This window comes from Dendropsophus ebraccatus, chromosome 14, assembly GCF_027789765.1.
Source record: "Dendropsophus ebraccatus isolate aDenEbr1 chromosome 14, aDenEbr1.pat, whole genome shotgun sequence".
Taxonomy (NCBI): domain Eukaryota; kingdom Metazoa; phylum Chordata; class Amphibia; order Anura; family Hylidae; genus Dendropsophus; species Dendropsophus ebraccatus.
The window spans coordinates 29178496-29198201 of NC_091467.1; the positions used below are offsets into that span (position 1 = coordinate 29178496).

The following is a 19706-nucleotide window of genomic DNA, read 5'->3' on the forward strand; positions in this document are numbered from 1 at the left end:
ACTATAATAATGGTGTAAGATTTACTAGTGATTGTGACCCAGGAATGTCAGGTAAGGACAGTAATATAACGTTCTGTCTCATGGGCTGGCCCTCCAAATGTCCTGTCACGTTTTGTACTTCGCAAATAACTTGATATCCATCCAAGATTTATTTGTTCATATGCAACTTGGATAGTATTTCTGTGTGACTAGAGCGGGAGCGCGTGACTGCGTAATCATATAGTGTTGTATCAGCAAATACAAAGGGGGCAAACATAAGGGTGGCACAGGGGTGAGGACAAATGTACCATGCCAAGAGGACAAATATATAATTTAGCAACAGAGAGGAGCTACGGAGGCATCCGATATCAATGTCATCATTGATGTACTGTCTCTTTAATGCGAATCCAAAAAACAATCCAAAACATTTCCCCATAAAGTTACAGGGGTCAAAACAAGACAAGATCTGTGATATTGGAATGGGGGCAAGAATATTATGAAGTGGCATGCGATAGGTTACAGATGTTGTGTCTCCTTTACTTCATGTCATAGCCCTTGGCCTCCGTCAGCATCATGCATACCCATCACTCCCTGGAGGCTCCTCTAGGACTCTTATCCGTTATACATATCTTCAATTTGCCTGTCATTCTTTCAGTTAGGAAGTGAAGCAAAGGTGAGTTTTACTTTTATTTTTTTACAGGGATGGAGGGGGGGGGGCACCTACCTACCAGACAGCAGGTACTCTACCTACAGAAGGACCTATGTATCAGGGGGAACCTATCGATTTACTCTACTTACTGGGAAACCTACCACAGGGCACATCTACTTACAACCTACCTACGAGCGGGCACCTAAATACATACTGGGGGAGACCTAGCTACTTATGGAGCAATGATATACCTATTTTGACATGTACAATAGCTACGAGAGTACCTAGCCATCTATTGGGCTTTCCTACCTACTCACTGGAGGCACCTACCTACTGACTGCATCAGTCTAACCACTGAGGGATCCACCTGCCTATTAGGGGCACCTGTCTAGTGAATGCCTATCTAATTAGAAGACCTTTCTACACCTGTCTACCTAATAGGGACACATACCAACCTACTATCTACCAACAGGAGGTACCTACCTACTAGAGGGGCATTTTTACTAATTGAGGCACTATGAGTAGGAGAAATGTAGGGAAGGTCCAGGGGAGGAGTAAAGTCTAACATATTTGTCTGTCAGGTTCTACAGAGATGAGAAGAAATTATCTTGGTGATCTTGACCTAGATAGAGAAAAAAGTAAATGACTGCCATTAGAGAAGTTGTCACCTATAAGTCACTGGATGTAACTGCACTGTAATCACTCCCAGTGCCTGTCTTTAACTTCATATGCCTTGATTTAACCCCAGTTAGGCTCACAAACAACATTAGCATCCCAGATGATGCTGTGGCTTCACTGACATGCAGTGTTTATGTTAGCTTGAGCTGCAAGCTGTATTGGCTGCTATTTAACTTTCACTGTTTGGACAGTCACCTGACACAAGAGCCAAGTAAGTGGACTGAAACTAGCTAGGTACCCCTGCTATATACAGGACACGGAACCTACCTAAGAGATATGACATTATTTAGATATAGAACGTCAATAATTAGTTATTTTATTGCAAATCACCACAGTACTGACAAAAAATATTTGGGGAAATTTACATTCACATGACCAACATTAGTATAAAGTGTATGGGGTCTTTAAGAGGACCTGTCTCTACTCCAGACTTGTCTATTTTAGCAAATACATGTAATGCCCATGAACGGTGAGATACTGTTTCTCTGTTGTTCTTACTAGAAATCTATGACTAAATAACCAAACAGGTGTTACCGGCTGGAGGCGTGTCCCTACATGGTTTGGTAGGCTCAGCTCCGATTGGATGGTGTCAAACTGTGTAGGGGCATACCCAATTGGTAACATCCAATTGGTTGTTGTCTGCCTGACACCCTGGCTGGTTTACACATCCACATCTAACCAGGCCGACCTCAGACTGCATCTGTCCAACCTCATGGACTGTCACTGACCGGATGGCAAAACTTCCTGGCTATCTCTCGATAACAATTAGGACAGAACAGCCACGTTCTCCACTCTGAAAGATGTGCCGCCAAACAGCAGTGCCCTAAATATCATGGCCCCATAATACTAAGCTGCCATTGGGTGAAGTGCTGTTTTTTTGTCACACAGTGAAGTCGAATCAAAAACTCATAAGCCCTCTGCTGAGCCTGTCACCTGCCAATTATATTATGCCCAGCCCCAAATTTTACATGTCTTTGCATAGTACATCTTCCTTACCATTCCACCTCTCTAGCTTGTCTCGAGTACCATCTTAGCCACTGATTTTCCCCCATACCTCTACTAACTCAGCCTGATGACTGGCCAAGGAGACTTCTCACAAGAAGCCATATTCCTTTCCCTTAAAGAGGCATTCCGGTTTTTTTTTTTTCTGTCCCCCAGGCTGCGCGATTATCAGTGTCCTGTGGCACGGCTTTGTTCCGGTCCTATGGTGCCGTTCAAATCTCACGCACATTCACGTCACGCTCTTCTAACCCCTCTGTCTCAATGTGGAATAAAGGCTGGAAGTTATACTCACCCATAGAGAACGCATTGGAGAGCATGACTTCAGGCCGTCAATCAATATGGAGACAGAAGAGCAGTGACATGAAAGTGCACAGGATTTGAACGGCGCCGCAGCGCGGAAACAAAGCTGTGGGACACTGATCGTCACTGGTGAGTATACTCGGTATCGAGGGCCACAACTCTACAGAATCAGCCAGATAAACATTTTAGGATCTTTTCTCCACCATACATAGTAAGTAGGTTCCCTCTGTGCCCACATATAGTATAAAGGCCCATCTGGGCCTCCAAATAGTAAATACCCCCTGTGCCCATATATTAGTTAGGTTCCTACAAAATATACACCATTCTGGACCCTCAAATAGTAGTTAGGCACCTTTATGCAACCCACATATAATATTAAGACCCTTTATGCCCCATGCAGTAGTTAGGCCTCTCTGTGCAGGTAGACCCCTAGTAGGTGGTATGCTCTATGTAGGAGTCCCCCTATAGCTAATGCACCTGTAGTTATCCCATTAGGGTAGGGTAGTTTCCCCTATGTAGGCATCCCCCTGTAGATAGTCCGCCAGGTAGTTATACCTACAAGCTGGTGGCATCCCCCATGTATGCAATCCCTTGTAGGAAGTAGTCCCTCTCAGGCATTTATACCCACCATCAGGTAGAATCCCAAATGTAGGTTGTCACACCCCCAGTACATAGAATCCTCCATGAAGGCATCCCCCAGTAGCTAGCCTCCAGTAGTAGGCATCCTCTCCGTAGGTAAACCCCCAAGAAGGCAGTATTGGGGCATCCTGAAGTAGTTAGCTTCCCAGTAATCCCCCCAGTAGGTAGATTTCCCCATGTTGACATCTTACTTCTGTAGTATTAGAAAGGGGTAACTGATGCACTGGGTTTGAACTGAGTGTATAGGTGAGCAATAATGGATTGAAGCTGCAGCCGTATCACAGAGTTAAACTAAGCATTGAGCTACCCCTTTTTCTGCTGCTAGCAAGCTAGGGAAGTGGCAGGGGGAGATTAAATTGCAGCACTGTGGACATACAGCAGAAATTACACTGGCATTTATACAGCAGCAGCTTTATGGATGGTCACAGATAAGAGGGAAGATTTGATTTACCTTTGGGTAACAATATCAATCATCTTTATCAGACAGATTTTCCCTGACAACAGGCAGTGAATAATAGATTGCAGGGAAGGGAGACATCTAGTGGCAAAAACTATAGAGTTAGATTTCTGGGGAAAGGAGCCATTTTTAGTGAATGAATAGAATTACAAATATGTTAGAAATTAAAAGGACTATCACATGGAGGAAGGTTGTTAAGACTGACAGTGCCCATTAAGAATATACAATCACTGTGCATGGTGGACACGCAGCAGTAATTACACTGGCATTTATACAGGGACAGCTTTATGGATGGTCACAGATAAGAGGGAAGACTTGATTTACCTAGAAATTAAAAGGACTATCACATGGAGGAAGGTTGTTAAGACTGACAGTGCCCATTTAGAGCATACATTCAGTACAGAACTGTGCATGCTGTAGGGATGATGGGAGTGATAGTATTCTGCTATGCAGTAGTTTGCCCCACAGATGACTTACGTCTAGCAGCATTGATTGCTAGTCACAAAATGGAGGCCAAACCTTTCATTCCGATGCTTGAAATTCAAGGTTCAATTCCCAAACCTGCGGAAATCTGAGTGCCCTTTACCCCTCCCTTCTGAAACCTTGCAAAATTTTATCTCTGTCGGCAGTAAATCATTATCAGTTTATACTGATAAGAAAAAAAAGGCTATATTCTGCTCAGGCTCACACAGATGGTTGTTTTAGGATCTGCATCCTCTAATATTCCATTGCAAGGCAAATATATGCATTGAACTCTTGTATATCCAATTATATAGGGGCATAATTGACATTGCAAGCTTACTTGTTCTATAATTTTTCTTCAGAAGTTGGGATTAAGGTGTGAATCTGGTTCTACAACAAGAAGCTCAGGTATGCTCGACTATCCTTAGCAATGCTCATAAAGACCTTCTATCAGTATGTCCAGTGATGAAGACTAAAAAGACTCCTTGACCTCATTCTTGATGATATGACTTGGACATGGTTAATCTGGTTGGTCATCTAGCAGTGCCTACATTTATTGCATCTTTCTAACCAAACCCACTGCGGACTGTTTACATGGACAAAAGGGCTGTTCTTCCTCCTCTATAAAAGCTATGGAAGCCCACAGCTTTTCAAGCCGAAGCCAAGCCCCACCTCTGCTGACATCACACAGCCTTGACTACATAAGCATTGAGCGTGAATCAGTCAAACGTTTGTCGAAGAACAAAGTGTAAACTAGTGCACAGTAAGACCTGGATACCAATAAAAGTCTGGCACATACCCGAGTCTCCATGACACCCGTACAGGGAATTTCCTCGCTGTCCCTCCGTCATTCCCGCTTCTTGAGTGGTGGCGTGCTCCACCAACGGATTAGAACTAGGGATGATCCAGCCCACGAGGAAGTAAAAAATGCATCTAATCAGCAGAAAGACTCCAAGGAGCCGGGTGGCATGTCTTCCATGGTTGACCGCTTCTTGGTGCGGAGGGACATTCGAGCTTTCTTAAGAGAGTGTGGTGGGACACCCAGTGAGGCACGTCATTGGCTCGCACAGTTCCAGGAGCTACATTCCGCTTATCAAAAGGCCTTTGCCGTGGTTGAGGTAAGTCGACCAAGGGGAATTAAATGAGGTTTCCAAGATTAGAAAACAGCCCCCCACCTGTTGGTATTGGTTCTGGTAATATTCTGGTTCACCCTGGTGTAAGGATTCATTCCATCAGACTTCAAATGCTATTTGATAGTCTGGAGAACATAGTCTTCTGCACAGTACCTTACTGATAGAGATACTATAAGTCCATGGGATTTCTTCATATTAAATCCATCGCTGTTTTTATTTTAATTCATATTGGAAAATACTATTCATACTATAGATAGATAGATAGATAGATAGATAGATAGATAGATAGATAGATAGATAGATAATATAGATAGATATGCCTGCTTTTTCATGTTCTTCAGTGGTTGTAGTCAATCTACTGTAATATGCCACAACTAGAGATGAGCAAACCGGGTTCGGGTTCAAGTCCATCCGAACCCGAACGATCGGCATTTGATTAGCGGTGGCTGCTGAACTTGGATAAAGCTCTAAGGTTGTCTGGAAAGCATGGATACAGCCAATGACTATATCCATGATTTCCACATAGCCTTAGGGCTTTATCCAACTTCAGCAGCCACCACTAATCAAATGCCGAAAGTTCGGGTTCGGATGGACTTGAGCATGCTCCAGGTTTGCTCATCTCTAGCCACAACCTATGGCTTTTTAGATGTTAAAAAACTAAAATTGGCATTATGCACTAACAACTGAAGGCCGTCATGGTATGATGGGGGTTGTAGTTTTACAACAGCTGGAGAGCCACAGGTTGTGGAGTGCTGTTGGACTATAACCATCCAAGAACATGGGCATGAACGTCTACTAGGTTGACTGCTGCCTTCCATAGCAGTAGCCGCACAGATGATAGCTAAACCTAAGAAACAATAAGAAAATCGGAATAAATATTAATAAAACATAGAAGAAAAGTTTACACAGACCTTATTGCCCCTATGGACTATATAACCCTGTGTTACTATAAAAAGTCACCAGCAGTCTCTCACGCTCCAGGAACGTGCTCGCTCTACAACTTTGCCCTCTGGTTCTTTAACCTCTCCCATACTGGTCACCACTTTACAGCTACTTTTGTGAATATACTTTTCATTCAACCTTTAACTTGGTGCAGTTCAAAGTGCCAGAAAGAATAGCCACATCCTATATATATAAAATAATTAAATACAGGAAATCCCTGCACTTTGCTGTATGCAGTAGTAGTCTCACACACACACACACACATATATATATATATATATATATATATATATATATATATATATATATATTAAACGACACCATAATACACAGAATGATAGCTGTTACACAATTGCAATTATCATGGTAATTACAAACAAACAATGTCTCCACACACACTGTAAACATTTGTGAACGATTAGTGATGAATTTATGGTCAGTTCAAATGGTACGATCAATGACACACGAACAGATTTTCGTTAGTTGTTTGCTTGGTGCCTGCATATACATGGAAAGATTATTCCTTAAATTTCAATTAAAATTTAAATTAATAAGATCCTAATACTTCATCTTGCATATAAAAGAAATAACTATATTATATTATATATGATATAAGTATTTATAATAGAAAAAAATGACCCCAAAAAAGTGATACCAGATCCAGATGCTATTCACCCAGTCACCCAGTGACACAATGGATGTAGGATTAGAAAGCATGTATAAGAGGGACCTTGTACTGTGAATAGGTCTGACAGCTGGGAATATTTCATGACATTTCCTTATACAAACGTGAGGCTTCTGCATGCACCCAGTCAACTACTGTAAAGAGAAAATATAATAATGGATGTATCTTCTATACTTTTGCTCGCTCCCTATGTCTATCCTCTTTCTTCTTTTTCTCTCCCACCCTTCCTTCCTCTCTCACTTTCTCTGCCTCCTTGCAGTGTCCCATCGCGTGTTATTCCTGTTGTGCTTTGGTTGTCTGATATAATGGCATTGGAAGATACACTCTGTACTATGTTCCTGGTGTTGGGGCTTGGTGTGTTATTGATGTCTTTATGTGCTTGGGTGATACTGCCATCTACTAATTGTACTGTGCTATGACTATGAGCAGGCAGGTTCTATGCACGTACAGTACATTAGCCCATAGGCATACACCGGGAAGACCCTAGAGTAAGGAAGATCCTTTGCTTGGGTCTGGCCTTCCTTAGACCTGACGTAAGGGTCTAGTTACAATCGATAGAAAGTGAAGGAGCAGTGAGATGTGCTCAGTCTTTATTGTGGCCTTCATACAGAAAAGGTCCAAAGTCACTGCAGCCACCCTGTCCAGGAAAGGAACCAGCGTCAGTACGGCCTCTGTATCTGAGACCAAGCAACGTTGTGGTCTCCACTTTAGAAGCACTGGGTATGTTTTGACCCTCAACTTATTAGGAATACCCAAATCATCCTGTAGTCATAATGAAAGATAAATCAAAGAGGAGAGAAAGGAAAGGAACAGTTGTGTAGCCATTAGGGATAAGCTGAACGGGGGCTTACTGCAAGTCTAGGACCTACTGGGTTTCAGGCCAGGCCTAGTTAAGTAAGTGTCTATCTGAGCTACACCTTAAGTCATCTGCATCCCTCAAATTGGGCATTGCAGAGACTCTGGACCATTTCTGTTACTGCAGCGACCCAGGGTCTAGCAGCTGGGACTGTAAGAGAAGAGTCCACAGGAAATAACATCCCCCTACGCTAACCTGTGGGAATAGAGTGACACAAGATCAGGGATTATAGACCCACCTAGTGGGTTGAGCTAGCCGTTGGAGGTACCCCATAGGAACCTAGCGGGTTGGCAATAGAGACTCGGCCTTTTCACTTAGCTTGACTACTGGCTACTACGGTACCTCAATATACTTGTATAGCCTTAAGAGTTAGAAGATACAGCTTACCAGCGTTAACAGGGTTAGTCCCAGTTTTCACCATAGTCCCTCCTTCTCTAGTCAGACATGGCTAGGGTGTTATCCGATAAAAAGAAAAAGGCTCAAAACAGGGTCCGGACCTCAGGCCAGGGCCTGGAAGAATATTTCAACTGAACTCTGAACTCTCTCAACTAGTTCCACTACAGCAGTGGACACCTAAGAATTAACCAAAGCCAGAAAGAGAGAGACTCCAGTTTTTTACAGTATTACCCCAGGGGTGCTCCCCTTCATTATTGTCTAATGCCACATTGCTGGATTTTGTTGGCAAAGATTGTGAATGTTCTTTAAGTTTATAAGCTTTAATCCCATGTCCCACAACAATAGTGCACCGCAACTTTCTCCATGCCTGACCCCTGACAATGTCTGACTACTTTACCTTCTGAGCCCACTCACTCTAAGCCACTTCATGTCCAATTCTGCTTAAATTTTTTATGGATATATGATAAACCATCCATCACAATGCCTCTTGTATCCTGTGATCTAATAGGCCTGGGTCATAGTATAGACTTTGAAACATCGCCGCTTTTGGTCATAGGCTGGTTTTGGTACTGCAGCTCAGCAATGGGGGATGGTCACTCATAAGCCTGTATGATTTCTCTTAGGTGGATGAAAACGTGTTCAGCTGCAAGAGGTCCTTGACCAGCCTTGCATTCGGCCTGTCTTTTCTCCAGAGGATGGATATGAAGCCACTGGTGGTGATGGGGCTGCCCAGCACATACTGTGCCCGACCTTCAGTTCACGATGCCAAGTCTTTGCTTGTCCACAACTGCCAAACTTTGGTGGACGCCATCCATACCAACTCTGGCACTGCATTGCCCTTTTTCAATGGAGGATCTGTGCTGACCGCCCGTGAACTGGATGGCTGGTACTGTCTACATTCTGCTTCATTGTCTTTCCCCTAAATCAGTCAAAAGTTACTAAACCACTAAACTACTCTGCACATTGGCAGAACCACTATTCCTACTAATAATACATTCCATACTATTATAGAGAATAAGTAAGTGACCCCCTATGAGGAGCCTTGTATCCCCATATTAGTTTGATGGCTCTACCTGTGAAGCTGGCCATACAATTTCAATACTCATCAACTGAGCACTCACTTAGCCAACATTTATTCCTAGCATACTGCCCTATACACATATATTCATTCAGTTAACACCACCTTTAGTCCTTATTGGCCATTGCAGTTTTTCAACCTGCCTATTCATGATCAATGACACCAGGGGGTGGATGTCTCTACAGGTGCCCATACACCTTATACTAAAGAAGGCCAAACCCAATATGAGGTGTATAGGGGGCTCCTGACTCTCTCCCTACAGATGATGTCAGGCATGATGTTTTATTACCGCCTTACCCCAGAGTTTTCGGTACGATAAGACTATCTAAGGCATAATCTTCTTTCCCAGCTATGGAACAGTATCAGCCGTGGACATGGAGCTGCTCACCTGGTGCCTCAACTCTGGTAACATTCCCATCATCTGCCCCATTGGAGAGACACCTTCTGGCCGATCCGTTCTTATAGACTCCTTAGAAGTGACCACCAGCATCTCCCGGGTCTTGAATCCACTTAAGATCATCTTCCTCAATACGGCGGGCGGCCTGAAGGATCTGAGTGAAAATGTAAGACATACTGTAATCTTATATAGAAGGGGGTTAGTAATCTAGCAATGGAGCAATTCCAAGGTGACCAGATAGAGGTTACATTCTACTCTCTACCAGAAACAGTGCCACACATGTCCACTCAGGCTGAGTGTGGTACTGCAGCTCTGCTACATTCAAACAATGTACTACAGTCTACAAAACCATCTATCTTTTGGCTGCCAGTCTCAGCAGTAATTGGCATCCCAGGCGCTGTCTAACCTGTCTCACCGCCACTACTGTAACCTCTCTATAACCTACAGGTTGTGGGACATGTGAATCTTCCCGCAGACTTGGAACTGATGAGGAACGCCGTATGGATGAGCGAGAGGCAACGTCAGCAGGTGACGGTCATCGTGGATCTCCTTAATCGTCTGCCTCATTCATCTTCTGCCGTCATCACATCAGCCCGGACCCTGCTCAGCGAGCTCTTCAGCAACAAAGGTGAATGGATTTATAACATTTTTACTGTCACTTTAAAAAAAACTTTTGTCATGACCTAGAGATGTGGCGATAGTTTGGATTAATAAGGGTCTGAGTGTTCAGACCCCACCAGGTCTCTAGAATTAGCGGGGAAAGATCCGCAACTGAGATCATCCCGTTGACTTACATTGTTTTTTTTTCCTAGAGATTGGTTAACGTCAAAACATTCAGACTGATCAAAGTTTTTGACAAGTTTCTCACAGTTCTCACACCAGTCAGACCCCCTGTAATAATAGACTTGTCTCCTGTACTGTGAAACATGGATATCATGCATCTATCTATCTATTGCTTTAGGAAAATTATATTACTTTGTAATATAACTACATTAAAATGCTATCCCATCCTCTCCCTCATATTGGGAACAGCAGGGCTGCTCAAGCACAGTTACATATCACGATTGCATACTGAGCCTCCCCTGATGTCTATTCTAATGTATATTAGCATTAAAATAGACATTAGACTTGGGGAAGCTGTCTGTGTCAGTCAGTACTGCAGCTGTGCAACACTGTAGCAGACAGAGCAATAATTGACAGTTACCCCTGCTCGCTCTGCTACATTGTGCCATGCCTGCAGCGCTCCTGACACACACCTTTCCCAAGTGTGATGTATATCCTAATGTATGTATGTATTAGAATAACCATCAGGGAAGCCTTAGTATGCTGCAGTGGTAGTGATATGTAACTGTGCTTGAGCAGCCCTGCTGTTCCTGACGTGTTATCCATACTGCTGCTCCTCAGTTTAAAAATGGGGGGGGATAACAAATGACAAAGTTACCTCTGCTACATCATTGGATGAACTTCTGGCTTCTTCTACCTAAACAACCTTGTGTCTTCTGTAGGTTCTGGGACACTTTTTAAGAACGCAGAACGAATGTTGAGGTTTGATTCTTTCCAAGAGGTTGACACTGATCGCCTCATCTCTCTGGTGAACACATCTTTTCAGAAAAAGCTGAAAGACAATTACATCAGCACTGTGGCAAAGCGGCTGCACTCTGTGTATCTGTCTGAGGGGTAAGTGCCATATAATAGTTCCCCAACCTGTAGCTTTCTAGCTGTTGTAAAACTACAACTCCCAGCATGCCCTGTCAGCTGAAGGTTGTTTGTGCATGCTGGCAGTAGTAGTCTTGCAACAGCTACGGAGTCAGAGGATCACTACTCTACCGTTACTAGATGAGGACAAGTTGTAATACTAAACACAGCCTTGGACAAGGGGGGCGCTGTTCTGCAGAAAATGTTCAGTTCTGTGCAGAATGTTACAGTAACCTAACAAATGATCCTACAGGTATAATGCAGCGGCCATCATAACCACAGAGCCGGTGCTGGAAGGGACCCCCTACCTGGATAAGTTTGTAGTCAGTTCTGGAAGGCAAGGCTATGGATCTGGCCAAATGCTATGGGAGTGTGTACGACAAGACCTGAAAACTCTATTCTGGAGATCACGAGCCACTAATCCTATCAATTCCTGGTAAGCAAAGACCAATCGCTTTCTTACAAAAACAGCCTCACTCCTGTCCTGTAGTCAATTAAATTAGTGGAGTAAAACTGCAGTACCAAACACAACCTATGGACAAGGGTGGCGTTGATTTTTTATATAAAGCCATGTTTTTCAACACCTTTGAAACATTATTTTCAATGCATTTTAGTCTTTTTTTTTATCCTCCAGAGTGGCGTTCACAATTCTGCAGGCTAAAATACAATATTGCTTGGTGGCTTGGCCTGTTCATAGCTTATACTGGAGATTTTCACCAGGCACTTAGAGTAATCTGATGCAGGCAAAACTAAGCACCATATTTTAGTATCCACCTATAACCCCTATCATCCCTATGACTTATTGCTTAAACTTGTTCTTTTATTGATACAGGTATTTTAAGAACAGCGACGGCAGCTTTTCAAACAAGCAGTGGATATTTTTCTGGTTGGGTCTGGCCGATATAAGGGATTCCTATGAGCTGGTGAACCATGCAAAGAGTCTGCCGGATTCATTCTGCAAAAGTCCCGTCTCATGACAGAGACTGATGCCACCTGATGGACAATCACCAGTACTGCAACAGTACCACACACTATTGTACACCCAAGACCTCTCTGACTCAATGTTTTTTATATATATATATATATATATAATTAGTATTTCCATGTACTCCTATATATGTCATAAGCCTAAGTACTCCACAGACTGATACAGTGTTTCAATAAACTGTCCCATGTCCCTTATCACTACAAGAGGCTGCAGTGTATGTTATCATTTGCTTTATACAGCTGGTCACTTTTGGTTGTCATGATAGAGAAAGTAGTTATCATAGACGGGGTCCCCTGCTCTGGAGTGGGCTGCGTTAAACAAGCAGCAACTATAGCGGACTTGGTCAGTCCACATACAAGGTTACCATATGTAACTCTCCAAGCTCAGAGGGTGTTTAATGGTTCCAAAAGGGGGGGTGGGGTGGAATCTAACAACAGGCACTTCAGATGATGTGCTTGCCATTTATATAATAAAGGTTTGACATTTAATTTTGCTGCAATTCCTGCATTTTACCTGTAGAGGCCGCTGCTGTAGAAAAGAGCAGGTGACAGCAACCATATAAGATAAGCAGGGTATACACATCATCCACAGGATAGGGGATAAGTAGCTGATCGGTGGGGGCCCGACCGCTAAAACCTGCGGCAATCCTGAGAATTGAGGCCACATAAACTAGTGGAACAAAAGTGCGTATGTGCGACCAACGCTCCTTTTACCTTCTCTGTTCTCGTGAACCATTTAAATGCATTGGGCCGGGATAAATTATAAATAATTTATTCCGTATTCCTCTGATGCCTTGAGGTCAAATGGATATCTATAGTGTCTGACTGAAGGCACAGAGTACAGGAGGCATGCAATGACAAACACTAACCTCGGGTGTCCTCCACTGACAACTGTATACTACACAGAGTACACTCGCTGAGTATATTATAGTCCAGAGCAGCATTCACAATTCTGCAAACTTGACTGGACATGGACTCAACTATGCAGCTATACATGTCAGACAACAACCTGAGGGTATGTTCACACCAAGGATTACCCATAACGCATTCCGCAGCTCACCCCCGCACATCTCTGCCTGTGCCATAGACTCCCGTTCTATAGTTGGGCGGATTCCGACGTCCATCCAGAGAATGAACCAGTTCATTCTTTGGACAGACAGCAGAATCCGCCCAACCATAGAGTGGAGTCTATGGCACAGGCGGAGATGTGCGCGGCCTTGAGCGGGGGCGAGCTGCGGAATCCGTGGTGGGCGATCTGCCCAGATTCCTCAGTGTGAAAATACCCTCACTGATTAATTAGCAACCAGCAGAATAGTAAGTACAGCTCTGGAGTATAATCCAAGATGTAACTCAGGATCAGTACAGGATAAGTAATGTCATGTATGTACACAGTGACCCCACCAGCAGAATAGCTAATGCAGCTGTTGAGTATATACAGGATGTACACACAAAAAACAACCTGTTCCAGCTAAGAAGGGCAACATGCACCCAAGGATCCAACCTTTTCCTTTAAATTGCTTTTTGTAGTGTTGCTGCAGCTGGAGGGAAGAGGATTTACCTTTCAAGGTATAGTGGGCATGGCTTGTAAGCATGAACAGTGATACATACATATACACATATATAAGATAGCATTCTTTATTACAAATGTGGGAGCCCCATGTGACTATCTATAGCACCAAACCGGTTGCTGCTACAATAACATCTCTGCTCCTTAGTGTCCACAGGCTTCTATGAAGGATAGGTTTCTTTGATGGAAGATACATGTAAAGTATTAGCAGCTGCCTCTGGATTGTCCTCCTTGCCTGCATAGACTTCCTGTATGGAGTGTGGTGCACAGGCATGACGTAGTGTCCATGAAGCCATGCTGGGCGTTTGCTGTAAATCATAACAATTAGGAGGGTAACCTATAAGTCCGAGAACTGTCATTCCTTGAAAGTGATAAAGACTCGAGCTCCATTAGTATAAAGTGGTCTAGATCAGCCATCGGTGGCTAGTACCACCGCTGCCCCAAAAATGCCAACGTTCTGTCCGATCATTCGCATCTGATTCCAGAACTCCACCCTCCGATTCTTGTGCCAGTAGCCTAGGTTACCATCGACAAGGAGTAAGGATAAGGGGAGAAGGACGGCAAGGACTTGGGCTGAGGAGCGGACATAGTAGCCAGATAGGAAAGACAACGCTAACACGCCATACAGGACAAATAGGATCTGAAGGGCCGGTTCTCCTCCTGGAAGGAAGTCCAAGTGTGACTGACGGTCCTCCTTACTGTGCTGTAGGGTGTAGGCCTGTGAGGGTTACAAGGAAAGAGATGCTTCATAATGGAGCCTAGTCTATCAGACATAATAAATCTTATATCACAACAGCTGAAAGAACACTCAAAAGTCACTTTGCCGTGACCAAAGAAAACAGAATTAAATAAGGAGGGAGGCTGCTGTTGGTCACTCCCGTTGCCAAGTCCCCAGCCACTTCCTGGTCTGAGCGGGGACCCAGGTTGTGACGTGTCAGCACCCCTCGATCTGGGTCCCCACTCAGACCAGGAAGCAGCCAGGGGGTCTCCGCTTACTAAGATACTCCAGTGAACAAAATGTTTCAGAGACCCTATAAGCATCACCACACTACAGATATTAGTTATAACTGTATGTGGCTACCATTCCAGCTGGAGCATGGTGCAATGTTTATAGACCAGACATGGAATTATTGCAGAACTGATTCTGCCTGACTTCTATATGTCACTAGTAAAGAGTAGAGACTCTCTCTCTGGAGCCCAAGAGACAACAGGCTGCCTTTATGACTTACCAGACAGATGAGGTAAATGCCCAGAAAGACCTGACCAGTAGATTGCAGTGAGCGGCTGCGAGGCTTCTGCCTGTAGATCTCCCCGGCACCGCTGGCCACGATTAGGAAACCTCCTATGACTGCGATGGTACGAGAATACATGCGGACCTGAGGAACACAGACAAGTCATATTAATACAATTCATTGTTAGACTTCTCCTGGCTCTGTCTACCCACTGGTTGGGGTCTAGGTGTTCAGAGTCCCACCAATCAAAACTTTTAACATTACTTTATACAGCAGCTTATAAGTACTGTAAGACTTTAGATTGTTTAATAGAAGTAAATGACAAAACTCTGGAAGAAAGAAAGAAAAAAACATTATTAAATCGCTAAACTACCCCTTTAAAGGGAATGTACCATCAGGTCTGGGCTGAAGCACTGGAGATGGGCAGATCCACCCCCAATGGGAGGAAACCTCTGCCCCTCTATGACACTACTCCATTAGTATTAATGGAGCCGAATCATAGAGGGGTGGGCGTTTCCTCCCACTGGGGGTGGGTCGGCCCGCCTCCAGTGCTTCAGCCCAGGCCTGATGGCACATTCCCTTTAAAGAGGTATTCCTATATCATGAAGTTATCTTCTATGCACTGGATACATATCAAGCTGATCAGTGGGAATCTGACAGCTAGGACCGCCACAGATCCGGGTATAAAGTTGTGCCAGAATAAATGAAGTGTAGCATGTATCTGCAGCCAGAGCTGCATTTATTCCAAGGAATATTCCCAGCAGTCGGACTCTCATTGATGCCTTGAATGAGTATAATGCATTGCACATGAGCAGCCAGCTCTACGTTCAGTAACACTTAGAGGCCCCATAGAGAATGAATGACACACCTGCTGTACATGTGTAGTGCGCACCATTCATTTGAGGGGATATTTGACTTCCATTCTTAGGATTTGTGGGAGTCCCATCAGTCGGACCTGTCAATCACTTAGTTATGCCCTTTCCTGTAGATAGGGGATACCTCCTTAACGCAGTAGGAACTCACCTTCAGCCAGTCACCATAGTGGACATGCCCACCGACGTGTGCTGCGTAGGTGCTGAGGGCAAGCTGCAGGGCAGTACCCAGCGCAAACCAACGCCGCTTTACCCCAAAGGACATGAAACTGGCGCAAAGCACGGCCACGCCCAGGTCAAAGTACAGGAAGGGCACCGGGATGTCCGGCTTCCTAGAGAATAAAACATGGCAAGGGTTAATAAATGACACAATAAACAAGGCAAAACGCTACAAAGTTGTCACTGACGCAACAATGCATGACTGACAGCAACGAAGAAGTCTGACGCAAAACTGCAACTCCCATCATGTACGGATAGCTACTGGCTCCCAGGGCATGATGGGAGTTGTAGATTTTGCAACAGTTAGTGAGCCAAAAAGTGCAAAGCACTAATGCATTGTGAAAAGCTGAATAGATATATATTTGTATGTAATGACACTGTACCTATTGGCCTCTGCTCTCTCTGCATATAACATAAGCTGACTGAAGCAAAACCAGAAGGGACACCGGGTGAGAAGCAGCACCCCAAACCGGGTCACCAGCTGCAGCAGCTTCTTACGACCACTTAAAGCCATTCTCCCTGCTGACAGGCAGCGCCGCACCTCACTTCCGCCCAGCAGCCAGACAACTCATTCCTTCCAACAAAATCATTCATCTTTCTGCCAACCAACCAGTAACGTGACGTCACATCCGCCATCCAGACTTTACTGCCGGGTCGTCGATGAATCAGTTGCCGCATTTCCGGCTGTTGCCAACCAGCAGTAGACGCTTTTGCCAACCAGTAGTAGCGCGGACTTCCGGTTTACTTAAAGGGACACTTGCTGGAGTTTATCTTCCCACAGTGTCCCCCTATGACAATGCCAGCCACATTATAATTGCTGTAGGATGTATGACTTTTCATAATGGTCACAACAGAGCAAAAACGTAAAAAAAGTGAGAAGAATCCCAACAGGATTGTAATTCACATGACTATGGCAAGTCGTATGTAATTTCTTACTTGTTCACTAGTGAGTTGTAGCATTATCACCGTTTTACCTAAGGATGAAGCCATATAGCTCAATGGCAGAAGTTTGACGCAGAACATGGGGGTATGCTATTGCTCTTAGGCCATGTTAAAGGGGTTTGATAAAACGCAGCTACTTCCTTGCTCAAACAGCGCCACCCCTGTACTCAGGTTGTTTGTGGTATTGCAGTTCAGCTCCATTCACTTCAATGGAACCCACACTAGGGACAGGGGTGGCGCTGTTTCTGTAATAAAGAGGCCATGTTTTTCTAAGTCTGAATAACCCTTTTAACATAGCTGTGTATACATAGTGTAGGCGTAGACCCCCTTGAATCAAGAGAGTGCCCTTTTGGCTCCCCTTTTATTGAATAAATAGGACATCCTGCAAAAAAAAAAAAAACAGCATACGTTACTAGGGGTATGGGTTGGAGATATGTATCACAAAGCTGTCAGTGTATATCTCCGACATATAGAAATAACCTGGTGTGAACACATGCTTAGCCTTACTTTCAAGACATGATTCAAACAACTGTAGCATGATAAGGCAGCTCTTCCACTGTGGCTCTTATAAGGTTCTGTTCTTCTGACCTGTTGGATCTCCTACGGTATGTTCCCACTGTACAGCCTCCACTTAAAGTACCGCCGTCACATAGACTCAATGATATTTGCAGCCGGATTCTCGCCGTCCACCCAAACAATTGACATGGATTCCGCTTGAAGTCTCTGCACCTATTCCTCTGCACCGTAATGTGTCGTAGTGTGAATTGTATCGTATGTTTCAAACAGCTGTTGCCGGGACATTTCCCTGTGTAATTGGGGATGTACATCTGACAATGATGGAATTAAAGGGGCTGCATGACCAACCCAGCGATCCATGATCTTCTAGATCAGTGCTCACTTTAGGCAAAGGTTCTTCTATGTAATATTATCTTGCAGATGAGTCCTGGTATCTGCAGTACTGACAGATATTACAGCCGTGTTATGCTCGCATGAACCTGGTTTGGGGGGCTGTAGTTGGGTGGGGAGCTGGGGGTGTTAGTTGTTTGGGGGGCTGGGGTTGGTAGTTGTTTGGGGAGCTGTAGTCGTGGGGGGGGGGGGGCGGGGGTTGGTAGTTGTTTGGGGAGCTGTAGTTGTGTGGGGAGCTGGGGGTGGTAGTTGTGTTAATGGCTGGGGGGGGGGGGTGATGGTTGTCTGGAGGCATGTGAGGCTGAAGGAGCTTTATGTTACCTTAAAAGGGGGGGGGGGGGCGTTAAAAAAGGTTATGCGCAGGGCGCCATTTACCCTAAAGCCGACCCTGCCTGGAGGCGGTGCACATAGTAACAGATTTCACTCCCTGTCTGATTCATTCACTCCACAGACTGTAATAGAGCAAAGAAATCAGACTTTGCAGCTGGAAAATGACTAGACTAGACTAGACTAGACTAGAAAATGCAACTGTGCACATCACCCACTTATACTGGTCACTGAATGACATGTCACTCCTTTAGACAAATGAGAGAACCTCCTTAATACCTCCATGCATTATAAATAAAATATAACATAGCATATACAGTTATATATGTTACACTCATATACAGTGATGCCTTGGATTATGAGCATATAAGGACTGTGTTTATAATCCAAATCCACTTTTAAACCAAAGCAAAATTTCCCAAAAGAAATCATTGAAATGCAGACAATTGGTTCCACACCCCAAAAATAATGATTTTATATTCTGAATAACATGTAGAACAGTTGAAACAAACAATGAGAAACAGCTGAATATGTCATATTAAAAGTTACTGTACAGTATAGCAGTCAGCATGTGGAGTATCATGTATAGTAAGTGCATAAACCTGAAAACAATCAGAAAGTGAGAATCACAGAGCTATGCAGGAGGACAGTGGCAGAAACGTTCCTATACAGCAGTGTGAGTGGCTGAGTGTAAGTGCATGCACATTATAGCAGCAGTGTGTATAGCTGAGTGTAAGTGCAGGCACATTATAGCAGCAGTGTGTACAGCTGAGTGTGAGTGCAGGCACAGGAATGGAGAGGATGGGAAACACAAGGACTGACAGACTGCAGGGAGGAATGAGCAGGGCATATGTGGGCACAGTATAGCAGCACTCTCTGGGGAGAGAGGGGTTACAGCTATGAAGAGATTACCTCCACGGTCCTGTCCCCTGATGCAAGCCCCAGCCTGAAGTAGATCTGCCATGATTTGGAAGGTGATGGAGACTTCCTGGGTCAAAGTATAGTACTGTAGACCAAGCTATGCAGATCATGCACCTCCCCCACTCACCCTCCTACCCAATATAGGGAGCTCTTAAACCAAGTCAACATTTTGAAAAACTGTGAGCTCCTCTTATCCCTACTGTTGAGCAGTGTAATATTACACCAGCAGCAGCAGGACAGAAGACTCTCTGTGTATAGGACCACAAGAAGAAGGGGCAGGGAACTTGTGTTGGCTCTAGAAGCTCTGCAGCTTCTGAGGTAAGCCTGTGCTATCAGCAATTAGCTATAGCAGGGCTCAGTCTGGATGGTGCAGGCTGCTGCCATC

General features: G+C 44.3%; 2 protein-coding genes across 2 annotated transcripts; one reads left to right on the top strand and one right to left on the bottom strand.

Annotated features, from left to right (window-relative positions):
* Positions 1-459: 459 nt before the first annotated feature.
* LOC138771648 (N-acetylglutamate synthase, mitochondrial-like) lies at positions 460-12539 on the top strand. The gene is made up of 8 exons (XM_069951507.1): positions 460-652; positions 4529-5284; positions 8802-9064; positions 9606-9819; positions 10101-10281; positions 11159-11330; positions 11602-11784; positions 12181-12539. Exons 2-8 carry the CDS (start codon positions 4976-4978, stop codon positions 12323-12325), a joined length of 1467 nt encoding a protein of 488 aa, XP_069807608.1. The 5' UTR covers positions 460-652; positions 4529-4975; the 3' UTR covers positions 12326-12539.
* A 1417-nt stretch (positions 12540-13956) lies between these two features.
* Positions 13957-16843, bottom strand: TMEM101 (transmembrane protein 101). Its single transcript, XM_069952724.1, has 4 exons — positions 16609-16843; positions 16158-16338; positions 15132-15278; positions 13957-14620 (listed from the first exon to the last, which is right to left on the bottom strand). The coding sequence occupies exons 1-4, from the start codon at positions 16737-16739 to the stop codon at positions 14312-14314; spliced, it is 768 nt and encodes a 255-aa protein (XP_069808825.1). The 5' UTR covers positions 16740-16843; the 3' UTR covers positions 13957-14311.
* Positions 16844-19706: the final 2863 nt, after the last annotated feature.

What these genes read in the sequence shown, in the direction of transcription:
- LOC138771648 (XM_069951507.1), top strand. Translation starts at nt 4,976, where the DNA reads ATGACACCCGTACAGGGAATTTCCTCGCTGTCCCTCCGTCATTCCCGC. An exon ending in AGGCCTTTGCCGTGGTTGAG is followed by an intron (nt 5,285 to 8,801) that starts GTAAGTCGACCA and finishes GATTTCTCTTAG; the next exon opens with GTGGATGAAAACGTGTTCAG. An exon ending in TCTGTGTATCTGTCTGAGGG is followed by an intron (nt 11,331 to 11,601) that starts GTAAGTGCCATA and finishes ATGATCCTACAG; the next exon opens with GTATAATGCAGCGGCCATCA.
- TMEM101 (XM_069952724.1), bottom strand. Translation starts at nt 16,739, where the DNA reads ATGGCTTTAAGTGGTCGTAAGAAGCTGCTGCAGCTGGTGACCCGGTTT. An exon ending in GAGAGAGCAGAGGCCAATAG is followed by an intron (nt 16,339 to 16,608) that starts GTACAGTGTCAT and finishes TTTATTCTCTAG; the next exon opens with GAAGCCGGACATCCCGGTGC. An exon ending in GCATTTACCTCATCTGTCTG is followed by an intron (nt 14,621 to 15,131) that starts GTAAGTCATAAA and finishes TAACCCTCACAG; the next exon opens with GCCTACACCCTACAGCACAG.